General features: G+C 33.0%; 2 protein-coding genes and 1 pseudogene across 2 annotated transcripts; 1 reads left to right on the top strand and 2 right to left on the bottom strand.

The window, feature by feature from the left end:
* The first annotated feature begins 13,761 nt into the window (after positions 1-13,761).
* On the top strand, positions 13,762-17,418 carry LOC107948799 (tubby-like F-box protein 7). Its single transcript, XM_016883449.2, has 4 exons — positions 13,762-14,564; positions 15,448-15,535; positions 16,162-16,291; positions 16,656-17,418. The coding sequence occupies exons 1-4, from the start codon at positions 14,193-14,195 to the stop codon at positions 17,227-17,229; spliced, it is 1,164 nt and encodes a 387-aa protein (XP_016738938.1). The 5' UTR covers positions 13,762-14,192; the 3' UTR covers positions 17,230-17,418.
* A 232-nt stretch (positions 17,419-17,650) lies between these two features.
* On the bottom strand, positions 17,651-19,911 carry LOC107948800 (multiprotein-bridging factor 1b). The gene is made up of 4 exons (XM_016883450.2): positions 19,512-19,911; positions 19,293-19,376; positions 18,086-18,168; positions 17,651-17,965 (listed from the first exon to the last, which is right to left on the bottom strand). Exons 1-4 carry the CDS (start codon positions 19,651-19,653, stop codon positions 17,846-17,848), a joined length of 429 nt encoding a protein of 142 aa, XP_016738939.1. The 5' UTR covers positions 19,654-19,911; the 3' UTR covers positions 17,651-17,845.
* A 623-nt stretch (positions 19,912-20,534) lies between these two features.
* Positions 20,535-21,748, bottom strand: LOC107948006 (nonsense-mediated mRNA decay protein 2-like; annotated as a pseudogene).
* Between the last annotated feature and the right edge of the window lie 1,444 nt (positions 21,749-23,192).

The raw sequence follows: 23,192 nt of genomic DNA, 5'->3' as shown, positions 1-23,192 counted from the left end.
TTAAATGTGATACTTTAGCTTCAAGCAAAAGTATAAAAAGGGGATGAACCGACACACGAGGGGAGAAGGGGAAAGATATGAAAGCACCAAAACGACACAGAAAATACTGCTCAAAATCGTAGGTCCTTAACCTATAATTTTCCCATAGTTTCCTTCTCTCTTTCATGACTTTTTTACATAAATAATATAAAAAATATAATTACACAAATGGTAAGAGAAACAGATTAATTACGAAAATAGGCATATGTTACAGTATTCCTCTGATGCCGCCTAACATATTGGCGGTATCAAATTGAAATGTGATAAATTAAAATATTCAAGGACCTGATATATAAATTCCCATTTAGATTGACTTCTTCAAAAAGCTTAAATATGGTTAATTGCCTTGTAAACACTCCTTTTTTGTTATTTTCTTTTTATTTCCCTTCAATTGGAAATAAATTTTATTTATTTCTCAAAAAATAATACTTTTGTTCAAATTATGTTTGACATAGAAGTTAATGGTATTCATAATAGTTTTCTTTCACTCAAATTATATTTGGTATTAATTTTGATTTTTGGTATTGTTTTCTGTTTATTACCTCCATTGTATATCTATCTATACTTCTATACTATTTATTAAACACCTAATTGAATTAGTGTCACCCATCACGTCACCAACTCAATCAAGAAATTATGAAATTGTCCTTCTGTAATTAAAAAAATTATATTATTTAGGGTATTTTAGACATTTCATTTTAACAAAAAACCAATTAAAAGATGCATTTGGTGTGATTTGAACCTACACCAATTAGATTACTAAAATCTTAAATTTACCATTCTGTCAAAGCTTCATTTTAATATATATATATATACACAATTTATTATATACATTGGTTTTATTCTGTCAAAGCTAACATACTAAAGATGAATTACAATCACTTTTAAACAATAGTTAAAACAAGTAAATACACTATAAAAATAATGATCAAACTAAGGTAGACTATTGAAAAATAAGTGTTCAAGTTTTGTTCCAATTCAACATCATCGATACAAGGAATTTGGTACAATCGATCTGATCCAATATCTTTGGTACAATTGATTTGATCATCCGGACATGTTTCTCTAAGTGAATTGACCTTCATTGATGAGCTTGAAGAATTCGATGATATCAGCATAGCCCAAAGATTTGTTTCAATAAATTGTCAATTTTCCAAACATGGCAAGTAGCAAATTGGCATAGTGGGGATGGAAGTGAGCACTTTCATTAGCACATTGTAGCAACTTCCTCTGCTTGATGGGTTTGGCAACCATAAGAGTACTTCCTTTCTCCTTCTCTATCGCAATAACGATGTTGGAAAGTTATTTTTCCCCAATAGATCACATCCTTCTTTTATCAACTAGAGATGGGCCAATAGAAATGGGCATTTCCTTGGTCACTTCAATATCAAAATTTAAGGCTTCAGACTTTACCTCTTCTTCAATAGCGAGTAAGAGTCTCAATCGATGAACTAAATACTTAGATAAGACTTTATTTGTTGTTTAAACATATTGGTCAGTATAGATAAAGAGTACCTATACACGTTAGTAGCCTTTAGAATAAGAAGTAATAGCACTTTCGATAAGGCCTTCATCAAATCTATTATCATCCAAATGCTCCCCAAATAAAAGGAAGTAGTGTGTTTTCTATTACCTCCCAACGTTTTGATAAAAAGATCGTATGTATGCCATTGGGCCGTTACGCCTTCAAACCCTTCATAAAAAAATGTTATGTAGATTTCCTCCAAAATGACATCTACTAGTAATCCCTCTCGCTTAGTTTTGGTCAACATTGACCAAAATCGTTCTTAGCTACCTCATAGGTTGTTAACCGTCTTCTTCAAAAAAAATTTGTTTAAAATAATCATCAACATGAGCTTGGAGTTTCTTTTTCTTAGTTTCCTATTGATCATCAATAAATAATCTTGTTACTATTTCTATTTCTTTGGATAAACATTGCAAAATGGAATAATTTTATGTTACGCTTCCCTTGAGAAATCCATTTTATACAAGATTGTTTGGTTCACAATAATTCTTCTAGGGCTAGAACTTTTTAATACTCATTGTTCAACTTGATTTCAAGTTGCTGTAAAAAGGAAAAGGTGATAAGGGAGCAAACAGTGGACCAAGGTCTTATTCAAGTTGTTTGGACAAGGGAAAAACTTAGGCTCCGTTTGTTTGCCAGTAAAATGTTTTCCGGAAAATGATTTCTGGAAAATGATTTACTTTTCTGGAAATGATTTACTTTTCTGGTGTTTGGATGAAACTGTGTAAAATATTTTCTGCTGTTTGGCAGATTTCCTGAAAATATTTTCCAGAAAAGCTATTTTAAGAAATTTAATCTTTTCATTGTTTAATTGAGTTTATTATATATATATTAATAAATTTATCTATGCTTCTTACTTTTAACTAAAAAAGCTTTTGCCTAAGATTCACGACTCACTAAATAATCAAACACAGAACATAGGAAGTCATCATCAAATCCTTCTACCTCCATCGACATCACTTCTTCGTAAAGATGTGAAAACTGAAAATGCAAAGAAAAAAGAAAAACAGAAGAAGAACCAGAATTATATACACACTTGAATGAATTGCATTATGAAAATGAAAGTTTCAAACAATGGAACAAGCAGAAGCATGAAACAACCAAGTACCAACACCAATACATATGAATATTAGAAAAAGATAATTCAGATCCAAAAGATCTCAAAGCATGGTTGTAATACAATTTAACAACCTCCTCTTTCCACTGTCAACACCTCATTTGCTTGATTCAAAATGTTAGCCCTCAAAGTTCCTCTTTTTTTCCAGCCATGAAATCTGATGTAATCCACCTGCTACATGTTTACACAATCCTTGTATCTGTCTTATCAACCAACCTTGAAAGATCTCTTCAATTCAACCATTTTCGTAAGGGCAGCCCCCACTTTCTAGCATGAAATAAGCAAAAAAAATAGCTTTTTTCAAGAAATAGAGATGAACCCAGATTTTTTTCTTTTCTTGATTTTGCCGAATCTGGCCTATTCCGTGTTTGATGGGTATTCAAAGATGCTCGATATGAGCCAAGTAAGTATCGAGTCTTTTTTAAGTTATCTCAGATGTCAAGAAACTGCTACAGCATCTTTCCCAACATGTGTATAATGTATGGTATCTGAAACTTTGGATGGAGGCCAATAGCGGAATAATGATCTCCCGATAATGTTATCGATGGGAAGTGGGCCCTTGTGGAAGAAGATAATTCAAAACATGACATTATAATCCTTCCCAACGCATTGCTGAAACTAATTGGTTATTAGTGGTAAGAAATGTTAGGATTACCAATAATGGGAATCGAAACTTTTGTTACGATTATCTCCCAACATGAAAACTTAACCTTCTAGCACAACCTGCAGAAGCCAGCCACACACAAGAGACTATAAAACACAGTTTAACCAATGGCATCAACTCGAGGACTGTGTAAGAAAACCATGACAAAGAACAAGAGAAACATATGGATATGAATAATTTGTGCAATATACAATCATAAGTGAGAAACTAACCAATGGTTCCATTTCGTAACCCAAAGGCTTTAGAACAAAATCTTCATCTTGTTCAATACCATTTATCAACAATTTCCCATCATGAGCCTATTAGAAAATCATTAACAATCATGCATTTTGTAGTTATGGGATAAAGGGCAAAAAGTGAAATAAATGAAGAGAGACAAAGAGATCTTATATGTTAAAAAGAATGAATTTCAAAGAAAAATGCAAAAAAACCTCATTTGCAATTCAATCTTCTAACATCATGTTCTTAAAATTGACATTTTAACTTTTCATAGTAGTCATTAACAGCAATGCTAAAAGATTAAAATTCCCAAACCATAAATTTTCAAAGCAACATTTTCCAAATACACTAGAATTTTATTTTCAAAGCAACATTTTCCAATGGCTCCCATGTACCAAACCAAACCCCTATAATTTTAATTTTATCATTTTTTTATCAACAACAAAAAGAACAAAGATTAGAAATTTTTGAAACCGATCGGTTTCAATTTCAAGATTGTTTTCGGTATTTCTCTTTTCTAAAAATTTAAGTTTGGGAATCCTTAAATCATTCAGGTTTCTTCCCTAGCTAAAGAAGCAGAGGAAAGCATAAAATTTCAGGCATAAAATCTGTGGAGAAGTAAGGAAGAAGAAGAAAAAAAAGAGCTTTGGTTCATAACTTAATCCAAGACCCAGTAAAGAAGAATGGTATAATCCTGTGAAAGAGAGAAACAGAGGAAATGAAACAGCAGCCTGAGATGCGACGGACTAGAAAATGAAGAGCAGAAGAAGTAAAAGAAATGAATAAAGGAAGAAGGAGAGACTTTTACCTAGATGGAGGGACTGGAAAATGTCTTACAGAAATGAAATTGGTAAGACAATTTCCCTAAAACGTAAGACATTTTACCTGTGTCTTGGAAATCATTTTCCAAATGGAAAATGTTTTCAGGCAACCAAACACTAGAAAACCAGGAAAATATTTTCTGTAAAATATTTTCCTGGTAAACAAATGCACCCTTAATTGAAAAGGGAAAACCCTAACTTGGTGAATAAGCAACCTGAAACATAACAAGGAAGCCAAGAAGAGTTAGATGAAATCGATAACAATAACACAACTAAAAGAACAAAATTTAGAAAAAAGAATAAAGATTCGAAATAATAAATAAAAATTAAAAGGTGAAAGATGAATAGAATTAAGCTGTTGGATATGGATATAATAGTAAATGTTTGATTGAACCCTTTAAGGGACATTTCCTGACAAGCTCAACCAATGGCTCTAACCAACCCCCTAAGGCCGAACCCTAGTAAATTAGAGGATGAAGAGTGCTTCCCATGACTTCAAGAAAAAAAACTAAGAAGAAGGCTTACTTCTAAAACCAACAAAAGAGAAATCTCACAAAAAGAGAATACTCAAAGAGTTGAAAATTTATTGATGAATATGTCTTTAATGAATAACAAAGAAAAATTTATATAGACTATCTAATTACATAAAAAACCTCTTAAGTAGAATGAAACTCTAATTAATCTAAACAAGATGTAGTTTTACTGGAACTAAACTTTATTGTTAACTAATAAATATAAAACTCAAAAACAACTTAAAATATTTAAAAATATCCTAAATTTTGGAATAAATCAATAAAAAATATAAAAAATAATCAATATAATTTGTGCTCATATATAATCAAAATTAAACTTAAAAACCGAATCCAATATGGTTTGAACTTGAATTAAATCCTGAAACTTGTAATTTCTCGTCATAATTTTGTCTGGAAATTTTGCTTGTGCAATTTCACCAAAATGGTCATAAATTGAGCTCTCATACTCAAAATTGAGTTATTCGAAATGCATTTTCAAGTTAAGAGATAGATATTCAAACATTGTGCAGGCATCTCAACTTAGAAATGTTTGTATCCTATTCAAAAATTTGTCGCAAGTCAATTGATTTTCCAAGCTTGATTTTCTCATCCTTACATGTATCAAAAATACATATATAATGACAATCTTTGAATTCCACTAAGTCGACAAATTACAACTCACTTTTTCCTGATTCTTGAAAATTACGTCCTTCCATACTTTCACAACTAATGTGAAATGGAACTAACATTATCATCCAACCCTTCTCAAATATTTCAAAGAAATCATTGGGAATCAACTAGGTTGTTTCAAATTTGAAAAGATGTTTATCTTTAGGTGGCATACAACTAATAGTAGTGTTAAAAAGTATAGGATGATGATTAAAATAGAGACGCGAATGTTGTGTACATTTAGTTTACGAAAATCACTCAAAGCTAGAGTACTAATAAGTACTCAATCAAGTCGTTCTAATCCTCCCTACCCATATGAATCGTGAACACATACAACCTGCATCTAGCAAATTACATTAATTCCACCTCTTCCAAAATTGAATCATGTGATCCAAACAATCTCCACTACCACCACAATATTTATCAAGGGTCACTAAGAAAACCTCCTAACACCATCCATGGAAATGATATACGTGAAGTAAATTCTACGAGGCTACCCCATAATCTCCTTTTAGCTTCATTAGTTGGTTACACTTAAATAAAAGATGTTACACAATCTTTTGAACCTTTCTTCACTAGACATTGCATAGCTTGTTCAGTCGACGCCATAACCTCCATTTCAATTAAATTCATATAATTTTCTCTCTAAAATATACAAGTACCTGAATTTGCTTTAGTTTCAAGCAGGTAAAGCACATTCAGGTTCTCACGACTTAACATATCTTTATAATTCTACAAAAAATCATTATAAAAAATTTCTCTATAAGTCCACACTATGGCTTCTATTTATGACTAGCATGAATTACAATGTTTTCCAAGTTAACGAGCTCTGAATTTTGTATATTTTCCTTGATGTTTTTGCATTTAAAACAAAATGTAAGCAAATATTGACTCACTGACTATCTAACATTTAACTAATAATAAGCAGTATTACGTGGTAAGATTAGTTCCTTATGCTTCAATAATAAAAAGTCTCATGTATGTTATGTTATGTTATGCACACATATAAGTATTTGTTTCACAATAAGGTTGGTGATCGATATCAAACGAATCCTAGTCCAAGATACTGGCAAGAAATTAAGCGTATACTTAAGTATTTACAGAGAATTAGAAATATATGTTTCTATATTCTGGAGGATATCTTACTCCTAACGGTTATACCGATTCTAACTTCTAAATGTGTCTAGATTCAAGAAAATCAACATCAGGTTGTGTCTTTATCTTGGGCGTTAGATTCATAGTATAGAGAAGTGTCAAGAAAAGTTGTATAGTTGAATCCATTATGGAAGTCGAATATGTGGCTACTTCTGAGGCAACAAGAAAAGCAACATGGCTTCGAACGTTCCTTTCGGATCTTGAAGTCATTCTTAGTATGAAAAAAACTATTACATTATATTGTGATAACATTGTATCAATATCTAATACCAAGAAAACTTTAAACCATAAGAGGATAAACACATTAATAGAAAGTATCATATAATAAGGGAGACAATAGTAGATTGAATAATGGATGTAGTCAAAGTTGCTTCAGAGGACAACCTTGTGAAGCTGTTTACCAAGATTCTAGTAGCTAGGTGTAATGACCTGATTTATAGTGGTATTGGAATATGCAATTTCATAACCCCATTTTCATAAACTGAGTTCGTAAATATAAAATAGGAATGTTTACAAAATTAATATAGAAACATATTGAAGAATGGTCGAGAAATTTTATCCAATCGTTATAGAATTTAGTTAACAAAAGGCTCGAAGACCTAAATAGAAATTAACCAAAGATCCAAAATGACAATTACACCATTCTTAAGTATAATTTGGTGGATGATGATGTGAGAATTCACTTGTGTTGATTAGCATTATAATTATGCTTGGCTTAAGCTTAATTAAGTTGAATTAAACAAGATTAATTAAGTCCTAATCATAGTATAAGTTAAATTAGTGGAGAGAATAGTGTCATCTTCTCCGTTTCATGTTTGTCTCATCCAATGAAGAAAAAAAAAGAGAATAGCTATCAAACCCTTCAAGCATTCGACTGTTGCTTAAGCATGAAATCCAAGTTCTTTTCTTGTAATTTTTATAGATTTGTGGTAATGAGTGCTTGATAGATAGCCCATGTACCAATTTGATGTGCTTGTGCCATTCATAATGTGTTATAATTTAATCCTAAGTAAATGATGGGTTTTGTATGTGTGACTCGTATACTTTGATGTAAGTAAAAGCCTGAGTTCAAATAGATAAGAAAACGAAATATAACATTATTCACAATATTGTAATTCATATCCCAAATAATGGGTAAATGATATCCTCTCATCGACACTACACGATAGATGAAAAGTAAACATGGCCATAGGTCGTTTGTTTTTGTGATAAATGACTTGATTACTATTCGATAGTAATTGACTTTTCATTAAAAATGTAATGGTTACCATGAGAAAAAATAGGATCATATTAGGAGAACTGATTAGAGATTAAAATATCCTATGATGGTAACACACTTATTACAAGGTCATTGGACTAGCAATTATTAAGTAGATTTCGTAATAGTATGTAATAAAGGGAGAGCTTAGTCACAATACTATAGTGAAATGACTTCTTGACTAAATAAGTTTATCCTTAATAAGCGAAAATATGGAACTTAATTATAAATTATTTGAGTCCTAATTATATATGTTTAATCAGTTTCTCCACTAGCTTGTTGAAACCAAAAAATGAATTCATATAGAACCAAATGAACATAAATGAATGTAAATAAAGAAATTGGAGAAATGAGACACATTCACAAATGAATGCGTTTTTCTTTTCACTAAGTATAGAAAATGACTTAAGAATTAATTTAAGGTTTTCAAATTATTTATTTAATTATAATTAATTAAATAATTTAATTTTGAAAATAAAATCAAATTAATTAGTCATTATAACTTCATTGAATATGGAAATTTTCCTCATAGATTCTTTTACAGTAAAGTTGTCATGACTTTTACAGAATTAGAATTGGGTTGAGAAAATTATTTAATTCAGAAATTAATTTAGTTAATTTAATTAATTTAAATAATCAAATAAAGTATATCTATTTTGGGAAACGAGAAACAAATCTTGGGTTGGATTGTATAGAAAATACGAATAAATTGGACCCAATACATGAGAGGCCCAACCCATCTCTCAGTTAAACTAGGAGAGCATTTTCTATTTAAATAATATTATTTGTTTAAGCTTTATTCATCCAGTATTGTTTTATCTCTCTCTATAAATAGATAGCTTTGGTGTAACACCCCTAATTGTATCCTTCACCGGAATAGGGTTACGACGCATTACAGATCAAAGCACAACATTTCTCATACATGATTCAATTTCACATAAATATCAATCTAACATAATCATAATGTCCCTTAGAAGGCTCTACGAGACGTTAAAACATGCTTGTACGAGGTTTTTGACTAAACCGATAACATTTGAAAACTTTGGGAAACTTAGAAAATTTTCAAACATATAGGGGTCACACGCACGTATGAACAGGCCGTGTACTTCACATGGCCACCTGACACTCCCGTGTCTTAGGCCGTATGAAAATAGGGCATACATACTGACTTGCACCACACGGCTGGAGACACGCCCATATGCCATGGCTGTAGGAAATTTGGAGGGTTTACTAACTTGGGTCACACGGCCGGCCATACGCCCATGTGTTAGCCCGTGTGTCACACACGGCTAGTAGACACGTCCGTGTGTCTAGGTCATGGCAAACCTGTAAGGTATATTGAATTAAATCGAAGGGCTACCCTAGGGGACACACGACCGTGTACCAAGGCCATGTGACACACACGGTCGAGCCACACGCCTGTGTGCTCCGCCGTGTGGAGTGAAAATAGGCTTGGTTGAAGCCACATTTCTCACCCTCCTAGATCACACCTAAACCACATCAAATTTTACCATTTTCATACATATATAAGCAACCAAAACACGCTATTTCATACACATTTTATGCCATTTAGAGACTATTCTCTTAACTACTCAATTCCATAGCCAAAACATACCAAATCAATATGCCAAAATCATCAAACTTACATAACTTCTAAATGCATTTTCTCATCATCTTATCATCTATTTCATGCCTCAAAACATACCATTTCATCATTTCAAAATCAAGCCATAAAATACCAACTTCCTAGCAATAATATACCAATTAACATCTAGCTAGTAGAGCAATCATAAAACCATACCAAACATGCTCAAAACATAAGACAACTTATACATCACATAATTCAAGCCAACTTAAATGGCCAAATTCACATCAATATTTACATCATTTGCAAGCCAAATCTCATGGCTAAAATCATAACTCAAAACTTATCATCTTAACACTAGCCTATACATGCCATATACCATATATATAAAGCTTCAAAAGTACCAACACGATGATCGATAGTGTGACGATGTTCTTGATGATCCTCGATGTTTAAGCTAGCTTCGATAAACTATAAAACAGAGAAAGAACACACAAAGTAAGCTTTAAAAGCTTAGTAAGCCATACACAAATAAATTACCACAAGAATCAACATCATTTCCAATAATAGGCAAAATATGAGTAAGCACATATAGATACACAAACCTTTCTCAATGTTTACATATTCAATATCACAAGTGAATTCATCAAATACTTCCGTTTTTAATACTTGTATAAATCTCGTACATACCTGAGTCACTTAACTCATTCACACATTCTTTCTTGGCTTGACTTTGCCCGTTGAACCATTCGAAATCGTTAAGGATACTTGGAAATCAGATAAAGCTCGTACAATGCCATATCCCAGATATGGTCTTACATGTTATCACATATCGATGCCACTGTCCCAGATAGGCTCTTATACGAAATCATATAACGATGCCAATGTCCCAGACATGGTCTTACACGTAATCACAATACAATGCCAATGTTCCAGACATGGTCTTACATGTAATCACATCTCGGTAATCTTAATGTCATGACCTTCGTATCCTATACTTTTCCTAAGGTTCGTACAGGACTTTCGGATATCGTAACTTCATCGATTCTTGCTCGTATTTGCTTGTTCAACATCTAAGCAATTCAACAACAAATAAACATTTATAAATCAATGTAAAGGTATTTATTTGTATATGAACTTACCTCGTATATACTATGAACGGATCAGATCGACTACTCAACAACTTTCGATTTCCCTCGATCTAAATCCGATTTCTTTCTTTCTTGATCTATATGAATTCAAATTTAACTTATTTATTCATCAAATCATTCAATTCAGTCCACAAATACATATTTGGGCATTTTTACACTTTAAGCCCTTAAAGTTCCACATGTTTACAATTTAGTCCTTATTTCATAAAAACACAAATTACACAAAATCTTAATATTCCATCTTGGCCGAATTACCCTTAAGCCCATAGCAACCGATATTTATCAACATTTCACACATTTAACCACACATTTTTAGCTTTTCACAAAGAAATCCCTAATATTCATTTTCATAAAAACTTGTAAAACTATTAGCAAATATTCATATTTAATTAAAAAACATCAAAGAACACATAGATTCAACAATGGCATCTCTCAAAATCTTAAACAGTTTCGAAATTAAAGGTACGAGCTAGCTAGTACTTGATACAACGATCACGAAAACATAGAAATCATCAAAAATCGAGCTAAAACCGTACCTTAATCAAGCCAAGAGTGTGCCGAAATGTTAAAGGTTCCAAGCCCTAGCTTCCTTTCAATTTTTGGTGAAGAAATGTAAAAGATGAACATAAAATCACTTTGGTTTTGTTTAATATTCATTAATTTGTAATTTACCATTTTATCATTTACTTAATACATTAAAATTCACTTAGTGAAAATTCATTTATGTCAAATTCCACTACAAATGGCCTAATATCATAATAAGGACCTTTCATTTAATGAATCATAGCAATTAGACACCTTTATCAAATAGAATGCAACTTTTGCATTTTACGCGATTTAATCATTTTCTCAAATTAACCATCCAATCGATAAAATTAAAACACGGAATTTTCACACATTCTTGATGTTGTGAACACATAAAATAATATTAAAAATAATTTTACGACCTCGGATTTGTGGTTCCGAAACCACTATTCTGATTTAGCTAAAATCGAGCTGTTACATTTGGCAGAGGAAAAGATGTTTGGTTGATACATTGTTATTTTGCTGAAAAACTGGGTAAATTTATTCCTAAGCATAAATTCTATTTTTCAGAATAACAAACTTTTTCAGTTTATAGAGAGAAATTACTTCCCCATTGAAAGTAATAATTCAATTTCTTGTTCTATGTTTGTTTGGTGCTGCTTAAGTCCACACTCGGCGCAATTCGATAAACGAGGATAGTGGAGAAGATCATTTAGTTGAAAGCCGAGAATGATTCAAATCCGTATTGCACAAAGCACATGTATATTTTGGTAAAAGTTTATTGTTATAAATATTTCAAACCAGCTCAGTTTAGAAAATTTTTTAAACTTCTGTTGTTTTAAAAACCATTTTCTTAATTCAAATTTTCCAATAATTTGTGGGTCATGCCGGGTTAAGTACGAGTCATATTTATGTATGATATTAATACACATTAAACTTGTCCAAATTTGGGCCGCCTTGAAATATGAGAGTCAAATTTTGCCCAAGTTCATCCACTTTTGTAAATGACTAACCCAAGCACATTTTAGGTCCGTCATTCAATTTTTTTAAATATTTGTACTATTTTGAATTTAATATTTAATAATTTATATGATTTTTTAAATTTATTAAAATTTTAAATATAAGTAACTTAACATTTTTTTTATACTTATATTAAATCTTTTACTGAGTTGATGTTGGTGTCACAGGTCAATCGGGTATCGACTTAGTTATGAAATCACTAAATTAGTGTCACATATACAAATTAAGTATAATTTTATGAGAGCATTTTTGTACTTTATTATTATTATAATAAGTCAATAAAATTCTAATCAAATAAAGATTTGAACCCGAAACATCATGCATAAAAAGAAATTATTTTTATCATTGTAACCAAAGCTTTAATTAATTTTGAGATAATACCACATTTGGTACCTATACTTTCATAAAATGTCTAATATGATGCCTATACTTTGAAAATGTCTAATAGTGTACTTAAACTATTACTATGTTATTTATTATAGTACATATACTTTCATAAAAAATCTAAAGTGTACATATACTTTGAAGAGGTCAAATGTGATTCTGGAACTATCAATATGTGTTTTATTATGGTAATGGTGTAAACACCGTTAGTAAATTGCTAAACTAACCAATTAAAATTTGATACGTACATTTTTTTTTCAAATCATCAATTCTATATGAATAATATACCATTATGTGAAAAACTAAATAAAATAAATAAATTTAAAATCAAATAACTAAACATATTGTTAATAAAAAAAGAAGTAAATACTAAACTTATATAAGTAAAAATATCATATTCTCCATGTAAGTAAATGGTCATCTTCTCCAAAAAAATTTCCATTAGAAATAATATTTTTATTTGATTTGTAAATAATATATTTTATTATTCATGAAGATAAGCAATTTCCCTGTACTTTCATGTAAGTTTAATATTTACTTTTGTTTTATTTAAATTTCACGTAATATTATATTATTCATGTAAATTTGATGGTTTGAAAAAAAAATTTACGTGTCGAACTTCATTTGTTAGTTTAACAATTCATTAACGATGTAACATCATATACTATAAGAAAATACATTAGACATGTTATGAAAGTACAAGTATCATAATTAAGATACCACATTAAACATTTTTTTAAAATATATGTATCAAATTTAACATTATTACATAATTATTTTCACTCAGATACGTATTTATCATAAAACTAATAAAATTATATATTATTCTATATATTATAAGTTTAGAAAACGGATTCAACTCAAACTTATTTATTTTAAATTAACCTAAAATTTTTTATTTAAATATATATATTATCAAACTCTGCTCTTTAAAAATTGAGACAAACTTTGAAGGTTTGAACATCACAACTAACAAGCATGCATGTGTATGTTGTCATAAATCATGCCCAGCACTACAACAACTTGTCTTTAAAATTTCATCTCACAACCTATTCTTAGTGGGAAGTCTGGTAACCTGGAAATAAATGAGTGCTTTGGAATTGAAAGTTGACACCCAACTACCTTAACCCACCATCTGATCTCCTGCAATTCCTGTTTATTTACTACTCTTTTATTTCTTTATTTTTTTATTTTATTTTTAATTATAGCATAAATTAATTTTCAACTGAAAAAAAGAAAAACCTACGGTTGAGCGCTTCACAGAGCAGAGAAGGGAGCGAGTCAAAAGTAACCCCAAGGCAACTACACCAAACTCGAATCAGTCACCGCCAACCACATACTGCCACGTCTTATTTTCTCCCGATTTTATTCGCCCTTCTTCACATTCCCCTCACAGCCGAGTTAATTCGTACAGCCGTTATCAATTTTCCCTCGATTTTTTTTTTTTGGTTTTTTACTTTCCATTTCTTCAAACAAAATCTCCCGTCTCTCTCTGAATCTCTCTCCTGAAAAGCAAATTAGGCCAAAAGAAAGCCGTTCTAAGAAACGATGTCGTTTTCGTCGTCGTTCAGGAAGTCCTCGTGCCTTTCACGGAGATCGAGATCATTGGCCAAAACGGCAGCGCTAGCAACGGTCTCGCCAACGGTGAACCAGCCGGAGATTTCTTCTTCGTCGTCGTCGCCGCCGCCGTCGCCTCCGGCGAAGGCGGAGGAGGAAGGGCAATCGTGGTCGACGATGCTGCCGGAGTTGCTAGGTGAGATCATGGAGCGCGTTGAGGCGAGTGAAGATCAGTGGCCTCAGAGGCAAAACGTCGTCACATGCGCCTGCGTTTGTAAGAAATGGAGAGAAGCTATGAGAGAGATCGTTAGGGCTTCTTCCCCCGGAAGCGGCAAAATCACTTTTCCTTCATGTCTTAAACAGGTAATTTAAAATTTTCCTTTATTCTTTTTCCAAATTTTTTTTAGTTCTCTTTTAATTGAATTTTATGTATAATCTCATAACATGTCAAAGTTTAAATTTTAAAATTTATATATTTAAACTTTGTATCCACTACCTCTCATTAATAAGAACCAAGCATTACAAACTCATGGAATCGCAAGGATACTCCATGTCGAAAGGATAGAGTACACTTTTTGTTTTAAATGTTCAGAGTTGGTGAAAATTTGTTTTCTTTTGGTCATTTGTTTGGTTTTTAATATTTGCGGTAAATTTTCTTACATTTGGATATTGATGCATTTTGTTCATATAATTTAATTTAGGAATTCATTTTTTTGCTTCTTCTGTGTATTGGGAAATTTCAGGGAAATGTAAGTTACTTGGGGGGGGGGTACAAATTTGATACAAATGACATTCCTAACACCCATTGGTGATTGGGAACTAAAATTCGGTGAAATTTTAGTCAATGTATTGTCATTTTTTAGCTTTTAACATGATTTGCTTCTAATAGAAAGGAAAACTTCTTTTTTCTGTTATGAGAAAATTATCCTTTTGAGGGCAAGGATTGTTTTCTGGGCAGTTCAGAATTCTGGGACTTTCACTCCCAATCATGAGAATGTGCCTTGTTAGTTTCAATTACACGGATGGATTTTGAAAACAAAACAAATCATTTAGAATTTATCTCCTTGTGATCTTTAAGTGTGTTTGCTCGCTTATTGCTGTTAGTTTGAGGTGTAGTTTTTAGAAATCAAGTTGCTTCGAGGGTGCCGGTAATGGCGCTAAAATGTATTCAGAATTTAGCGCTGTCAGTCGACTAATTTGTTATATCTTTTGTGATTGATGGTTCTTTTCCCTTCTGTTAATGCAGCCTGGTCCAAGTGATTTTCCAAACCATTGTATTATAAAGCGGTGCAAAAAGAACTCAACATTCTACCTTTTTCTTTCTCTTACGCCATGTAAGTCATCTTTTCTTTTTTCTTTAACAAAGAAAATAGATGGCAACATGTTGTTAATTGGTTTGCTGAATTATTCTTATGCGAATAATAAAGTTGAAAAAAAAAGTGGACTAAAAGTTGAAAGGGGCATAATCCACTTTGCCTAAACTTTTAAATTGACTTTTGACTTTTATCTAGGTAGTGCATTTCTGTCTTCTGACCTTTTACCTTTGCCTAAGTCAGCATGACTTGTTCTTAAACTTGAAAATCTCCAGAAATTTGAACAAAGACCATCCATCTGCTTAATTGTGATTGTTTTATTACTTAGTTTGATATCTGGTGTCTTTTCTTTTTAAAAGCTTCACGCCTTACCATAGCTTTGGCCGAACTGAATACGCCAACCTTAAGTCTGCAAGCAATTGTTTTTCCTCAAAAATATTGTTGGCAGTTGAAAAGCTATCTAAGTTTGTTGCGATATGCATAGAAACTATGGCACATCTTTTCCTTGTGATATTAGTTCTTGAGACCATGTAGAAGGGTTCTATAGTTTTAAGCCAACCTATTTCCTTATTTGTGGTCATCATGCAACTGGATTACGTTAGTGGTTGAAATCTGCCTTACTGAATATTTTTCCTGATTTTTGGCAGCCTTCACCGACAAGGGGAAGTTTCTATTGGCAGCAAGAAGATATCGACATGGTGCTCATATTGAGTATATTGTATCCCTTGATGCAGATGACTTATCTCAAAGCAGTAATGCCTATGTCGGGAAGTTAAGGTAGGGGACTCGTATGATGTTCTGGTCAGGTATTTTATGTTTTGATCCTTCACTTTCTGGAACTCTGTCGACAGAATCTGCACTTTGAATTTTGGGTATATCTTTTAAGGTTCTTAAGAATACAGCTATTGTCACCAGAGCAATTTAGAAAATGATCTGAAGAGAGAAGCTGTAGTATTTGGTTTATAGGTAAGATACAGTCGAATTTGAGAGAGCATGTAGAAGACTGCTTATACGGTGGGAATAGCAGTCTTATCTTATGATGCGATTACTGTTTCCTTTGTCATGTTATAGTAAAAATAGAATACTTCAGAGTTCCTTTTATAGCTTTTAGCTGACACATGCAAATTTAAAATCTTTGCAGTTCGGATTTCCTAGGCACCAACTTTACGATTTATGATAGTCAACCCCCGCACAGTGGTGCCAAGCCTTCAAGCAGCAGAACAAGTCGCAGATTTGCAAGTAAGCGAATCAGCCCCCAAGTTCCAGCTGGCAATTTTGAGGTGGGAAAAGTGTCTTACAAGTTCAATCTGTTGAAATCAAGAGGTCCAAGGAGGATGGTTTGCTCAGTGAAATGCCCTTTGCCAGAAGAAAGGGCTGACAAGCATTTAGATGACTCCAAAGCAAAAATAGCTGAGGGAGCTGCACCTGGTCTTGCAATTTTGAAGAACAAAGCTCCAAGATGGCATGAACATTTACAGTGCTGGTGTTTGAATTTCCACGGTCGGGTTACAGTTGCATCTGTGAAAAACTTTCAGCTGGCTGCAACTGTAGATCCAAGTCAACCAGGAGGGAAAGGAGATGAAGAAAAGGTTCTCCTCCAGTTTGGGAAAGTTGGGGATGATACATTCACCATGGATTACAGGTCACCCTTGTCCCCCTATCTTGCATTTGCCATCTGCCTTACAAGCTTTGGTACAAAGTTGGCTTGCGAATGAGTTTATTTTGATGTGTTTATATCTATATCAAGTTGTGTTACATGTTTAATATAATTATTTCTGCATGCTTTCTACTTCCAAAAGGTTTGGACAACCTTTGTTCAGTGATACAAAGCAAATGATGTACACGTTCCCATTGTATCTATATCATTTTCTGAAATTATTGGCTGCAAAACGCATCTTATGTTAGCACCGTGTAGTTTACATAAAGAACAGTTCATTTTGTCTTGAAGTCATCCTACGATATATTTCCATGCATAAAATTCCAATTGCAACAAGTTAAAATGTCAAAAACAAATTTGATGTCATTTGCTGGAGTTTTAAGTTTGCTGAAATCTTCATCTGTTAATTGTTGGAGAGTGTCTTAGAAATAATATGAAATTGACCAAAAGCAAACACAAACAGCACAGAGAATCCCATCTTACAGTCAAGAACACACACAAACTTCATTTCATAAGCAGTCGCAGACATAAGTCATCACACAAAGTCAAAAACAGTGTTCTTACAAGCGACCCATAACGGCATAAAACATTCATTTACATCACCAAGTTTTAGGACTCAAGATTCTGGGCGATATTCAAGTTCTGTTTGTTCTTTCTACGAGACTCTTACTCACTCACTTCTTCCCTCGCAGCTTCGCACCAAGAGCCCTCTCCAGTTTACCAATTATTTGTTGGTTAGGGATGGCTTTTCCGGATTCATACTCCTGTATAATCTGAGGCTTCTCATTGATCATCTGTGGGATGACAAAATGATATAGTTAAAGAACTGAAAATATATAAGTCAAGACTCATCATACTCTTTAGTCTTAGGGAATACGCATGAAAATATATACAAATGGATACAAGGAGGAGACCTGAGCAAGTTGAGCCTGGGTAAGTTTCTTATCCATTCGAGCTTGCATGATGGCTTTCTTTAGCTCAGTTGGCACTCGGTCATCTGTTCATGAGTTTAAACATCAATGAAAATTTACAATGGAATCATCCTCAAAAACTAAGCACTATACAAGTTGAAAACTGGTGAAATCATAAGCGGTGAGAGCTGCAGGTAGGATTATTATACATCAAAGATATAAGTTTACCAAATGATCGATAACCAGGTTTGGGAGTATATCATAATAGCCAATTATGTAAACATAAATGCATCTTGCTTGATATGGAAGAGATCACCAAATTGTGTAATTAGGTAAACCAAGGTTGCTGTAAAGGCGAATTACAAAAGCAATATATAGATACAATCATAGAACCACAATTGATCTTCCATGGTAAAGGAGAGCATAGGTTATTCAACTTGCATATGACCAAAACTATCCAACACTTGTCACAGAATAGATGACTGAAATGTGTAATCAGGTAAACCAAGGTTTCCATAAAGGCAAATTACAAAAGCAATACTAAGCGTGATTGATCTACCATAGTAAGGGAGATATGGAGCATAGGTGATTCAACTTCCATATGACAAAAACAATCCAATATGCTCAGCCATTGTTTGATACAACGGACATATTAGAGAGAGGACCATTCTCAGGGATGAAAGGGAGAATATGTATGGACAAGCAAAGCCATTTCTTTAGTTACTATACCAGCCCAATGCCATCCTTTTTTAAACAGAAAAGAAAAAAAAATTGAAAAGTGTAAGCCATCCACTCGTTCTAACAGTATACATAGGTGCATATGAACTTGTATAACCTCCTAACCCCACAAAGAAAGAAGAAATCAAAACACACACAGACAAACCTAAGCAATAAAAATAAATTCATACAACCCCCTCAATTCATATTGCAAAACCAATTGTTAAATCCCTTAGGCCGAAAAATTAATGCAAAAACTACTAGTCATACAATATTACACAGTCTAAAACCAGCTTTAAATCAACAATCAGTTCGCACCAGAAGCATGCATATCATCAAAATCAATCCCAACATATAAATTCCCAGAAAATGATAGTATTACTTCTATACATAAATTTCTTACAAATACTTCCATTCTATACTGTTTTTTTCCTTTTGAGGAATAAATTGGGAATTTTAATCAAACATAAAAAATGAATAAAACATTTCTTACGAGCAAGATTCTCAGTGTCTTCATCGAGCTTCCTTGTGTTCAAAGAAGTACTACTTGATGCCGCCCTATTCGTCCCAGCATTTGCTGCGAATTCGCATTTACAAAAATAAGTATTTTTTCATTATCCTTTCATTTCACACACAAAAAAACCCTAATTGAAGAAATCGTCATTATATGACTAAACCTGTGGTGTTTTTCAAAAGAAAAAGAGGGTAGTACATTTTTTTATGGACTCGATCTCGGCACCGGCACGGCGGGCGGCGTTAACGACTTTCTCATCCTTCTTGGCGGCGGCGGTAGGGGCTTTTTTACGAATAACAACGGGCTCCCAATCTTGAGTCAAAGGTCCGATTCCGGCCATTAGTTTAATCTACTCTTGACTTTTGGGTATTTTGGATGAAAGAGAGAAAAGATATTTTTGAGAAGTTGGTAATAATAAATGGATTGATGAAAGCGAAGGGTTTGCTTAGTATTTATACTAAGAGATGACGTGGCAGTAAAATCCCTAATAGTAGAGGGTTGGGTTGGGCGTCTAATTTCGACAATGTCCTAAATCCAACCTACACTCATTTTCGAGATTTTCCAGCTCAGCCTTCACCTTCTACACTTTTTTTTTTCCAAAAATACTTCTACTTATATCTATATTTGAATTTGAGATATAAAAATATGATAGTGTTATTTGAATCGGATTGGATAGGTTGGTCGAATCAATTGGATCGAGAATTGATCGAAAAATTGGTTTAATAAATGACTTTAAATTAGTTAGATCGAAAATCAATACCAACTAGTGGTTAAATCAATTAAACTGACTAAAAATTGATTGAATCTCAAATCTTTTGAACCAGGATTTTTTATTTTTTTTGAATTCTTTAATTGAACCAATTGAATTGATCAGACCGATAAACCGATAATCTAGCCAGGTCAACCACTGATTCACTTTAAAAAACATCGATGATACCTCAATATGAAAAAAGAAATTAAGAGATTTTCCATTCATCATTTAGTACTTCATTTTTAAAAATATTTTAACTTGACAATTGTTACGCATTGGAAAATAGGATATAGCAAAATAATCTTTTAAATATATATTATAAGTACATTCAAAATATAAATATAATTATTATATTATTATAGCACAAATTTTGAAGGATTATAAAGTAGAATCAAACATTCACAACACAACCGAAATAAGAATCGGTATAAAACTTCGTAGATTAAAACTTGTCTATAGTGAGACTCGAGGATCTCGAACTTAGATACTTAAAGTCAAGGCATTTATCTTTTCTAATTAAGCCAAAATTTCATTTACAAATATATAATAAAAAATAAATATAAAAGATTGAATACATATTTATTTCCACACTCATCATTAGTAAAATTCACATTATCTATAATAATGTTCAAATTATCCCCTTGGCCTGGAGGAGGAGGAGGAGCTGTCAGCTTGCATTACTAACTGTTCGTTGTAGAACTCCGTAGCTACCTCAACACTTCGTTTCACAAGCTTCTCCATCCTATCGGAGCTACTTAATGCCTTTTGAAACTCTTCCTGCCAATAATTTTCATCCTCTTCTTAGTCCGGTTCTTCTTCTTCGGTCCCTAATTCTTCATTTTCATTATCTTCAATGTCCAAAACTACATCATCTTGATCCTCTGCTTCCTCTCCATCGTCATCATCATCATCATCACGACCACTATAATCATCCTCAACCCAATCTGTGAACTGCATCTCACCGGACTCTCGATGTCTACCAACATCCTCATCGTCATCTGGGGCATCACAACCGAGTTCCATCTCCTCCAACTTAGCCTTCCATTCCTTGGTATAAGGATGCAAAAGAGGCAAAGGATGATTCCCTAATAAAAACCCCAAACACCTAGACTTCCCTTCTTCCCTCAACTTTTCAAACCCTCACCACATCATCCACCAACGCCTTTCGATTCACCTTCACAATCTTACACAATCCTTCAAAATAACTACACATTTCCACACTCCCATCCTCTTTCTAACCTCAAACAAAAAATCCCGTTCTGTTTTCGGATCGAGAAACGATATCAATGCATTAAAGAACTCATCTTGACCCTCGAATCTACACTGATACACAGGCTTCTTAACATAAATGATATCTGGTCTCATCCTAGCTGCACATTGTGTAATCAACGATCTAGCTTTGTTTCCTAAACCCAACAACAACCCCACGCCATGAATAGGGACCAAATTCACCATACTTGTATTAATCAGAAGGGTGTTTCAAATTTGGGTCGTCTTTTTCCATGAACCGGACCATCCGGTCATAACCGAGCCCGATTGCTTCCAACTCTTCTTCGTTGAAGCTATCGGCATGGATGCTTTTTCCCGGATTTTTCAACCAGTAGAATAGTGATTTGGCTCGCTTCTTCTGTTTCCGACGCGTGTTTTGCCTCGCCACGCGCCTTATCTCTGCATTTCCTTCGAGTCAACCCGAACATTGGGGTCCCGGTTTCTTCTTGCTCCGGCTAGAAAATGCACAGATGTCTCGATGGTGAACGGAAAGAATGGGAGGATATTGGCACGAAAATGGGCGGTTCTGGCGGGGAAATGAAGCGAAGAGACAAGGCTTAGGGGAAGGGAAGAGAAGGAAGGAAGGGTTTAGGGTTTTAGAGAAGGAGAGATTATGAGGCTGCATTTTGTGCTGCGATAATCGAAGAAAAAATTTGAATTATTTTTTAGCTAATAAAGCCCTCAAAACGCTGCGTTTTAGGGAGAGAAATTCAGTTTGTTTTTGGTCATGGAGACAAGGAATTTCTTTGAGATGGTTTTAAGGCCCATTTAGCTTTTTCTTTCTCGGCCCGATGACAAAAGAAAGCCCGATTTATTTTTATAAATATATATAAATTGGCACTTAAATTATACTCATTTCTCATTTTGGCATTTAAAATTTTCTTTTGGTCACAAGTGATAATTAAGCTACTTTTTGTTCTCAAGTTAGTACCTCCATTAGTCAAACCGTTAAATCTATTTTAAAAGAGGCTTAACCCACAAATTGGTACCTAAACTATTTTTTTTCTATTTTGGTACTTGTTTGCTCAATAAATCAATCCAAAATCATCAAGAGGGGGTGAATTGAGTTTTAAAAATTTTGTGGAAACTTGAGCTAAATGATAAGAAAATCGAACACGCCAATTAGAGTGATTCGGCCCCAATTGCCTACTCCACTACCTTAGCTTTTCCACAACTAAAGATTTTCCCAAATTTACTAATTTGATCAACCTTTGATGATAATGTTTAACCTTATAACTCCCTTAAGATTTCTACACAAATCTTAAAACTCAAACCCTCTCAAAAGGAAACAAATAAATAACCCTTACCAGATCAAAGTGTTTGCCAATTAAGCACAATTACAAAGAAAAACACTTGAGCTGATAGAAAAATAATAGAAGCTCCTAAGTGTATAAAAGAAAAGTATGAAAACTTTAAGCACGAAGGTTGATTGATTGAAAATTTTACTTTGATGATCTCTTTAGTTTTGTAAGACTTTTATAAGTTGGTATTTATACCCTGCAATTGATTTCCAACCGTTGTGACTGTTGGAATATTGAATAAAGTTATTGGGAATGAAAATACTAGTGCATTAATGTCAGCTGTAATAACAAATATCGATATCTTTTCTACGAGTATCAATACCAATAGCATTTAATGTCTAATTTAGTAATTGTTGGACCATCAATATCGATATCAAAGAAATTCTATCGATACCAAATAAAAGGTATCGATATTTGATGAATCATTTGAAAGTCAGAATGCCAAGTTCATATCGATACTAAAAAAGGTATCGATAAAAGTATATCATTATTGAGACTTGAAGAAATTTATCAATATCAAGCAAACAGTATTGATACTTGGTAAATACTTTGAAAAAC

This window comes from Gossypium hirsutum, chromosome A04 (genome assembly GCF_007990345.1).
Source record: "Gossypium hirsutum isolate 1008001.06 chromosome A04, Gossypium_hirsutum_v2.1, whole genome shotgun sequence".
NCBI lineage: Eukaryota > Viridiplantae > Streptophyta > Magnoliopsida > Malvales > Malvaceae > Gossypium > Gossypium hirsutum.
This window is presented reverse-complemented; position numbering and strand designations above follow the sequence as displayed.

What these genes read in the sequence shown, in the direction of transcription:
- LOC107948799 (XM_016883449.2), top strand. Translation starts at nt 14,193, where the DNA reads ATGTCGTTTTCGTCGTCGTTCAGGAAGTCCTCGTGCCTTTCACGGAGA. An exon ending in TTCCTTCATGTCTTAAACAG is followed by an intron (nt 14,565 to 15,447) that starts GTAATTTAAAAT and finishes CTGTTAATGCAG; the next exon opens with CCTGGTCCAAGTGATTTTCC. An exon ending in TTTTCTTTCTCTTACGCCAT is followed by an intron (nt 15,536 to 16,161) that starts GTAAGTCATCTT and finishes GATTTTTGGCAG; the next exon opens with CCTTCACCGACAAGGGGAAG.
- LOC107948800 (XM_016883450.2), bottom strand. Translation starts at nt 19,653, where the DNA reads ATGGCCGGAATCGGACCTTTGACTCAAGATTGGGAGCCCGTTGTTATT. An exon ending in GATCGAGTCCATAAAAAAAT is followed by an intron (nt 19,377 to 19,511) that starts GTACTACCCTCT and finishes GCGAATTCGCAG; the next exon opens with CAAATGCTGGGACGAATAGG. An exon ending in CCCAGGCTCAACTTGCTCAG is followed by an intron (nt 17,966 to 18,085) that starts GTCTCCTCCTTG and finishes GTCATCCCACAG; the next exon opens with ATGATCAATGAGAAGCCTCA.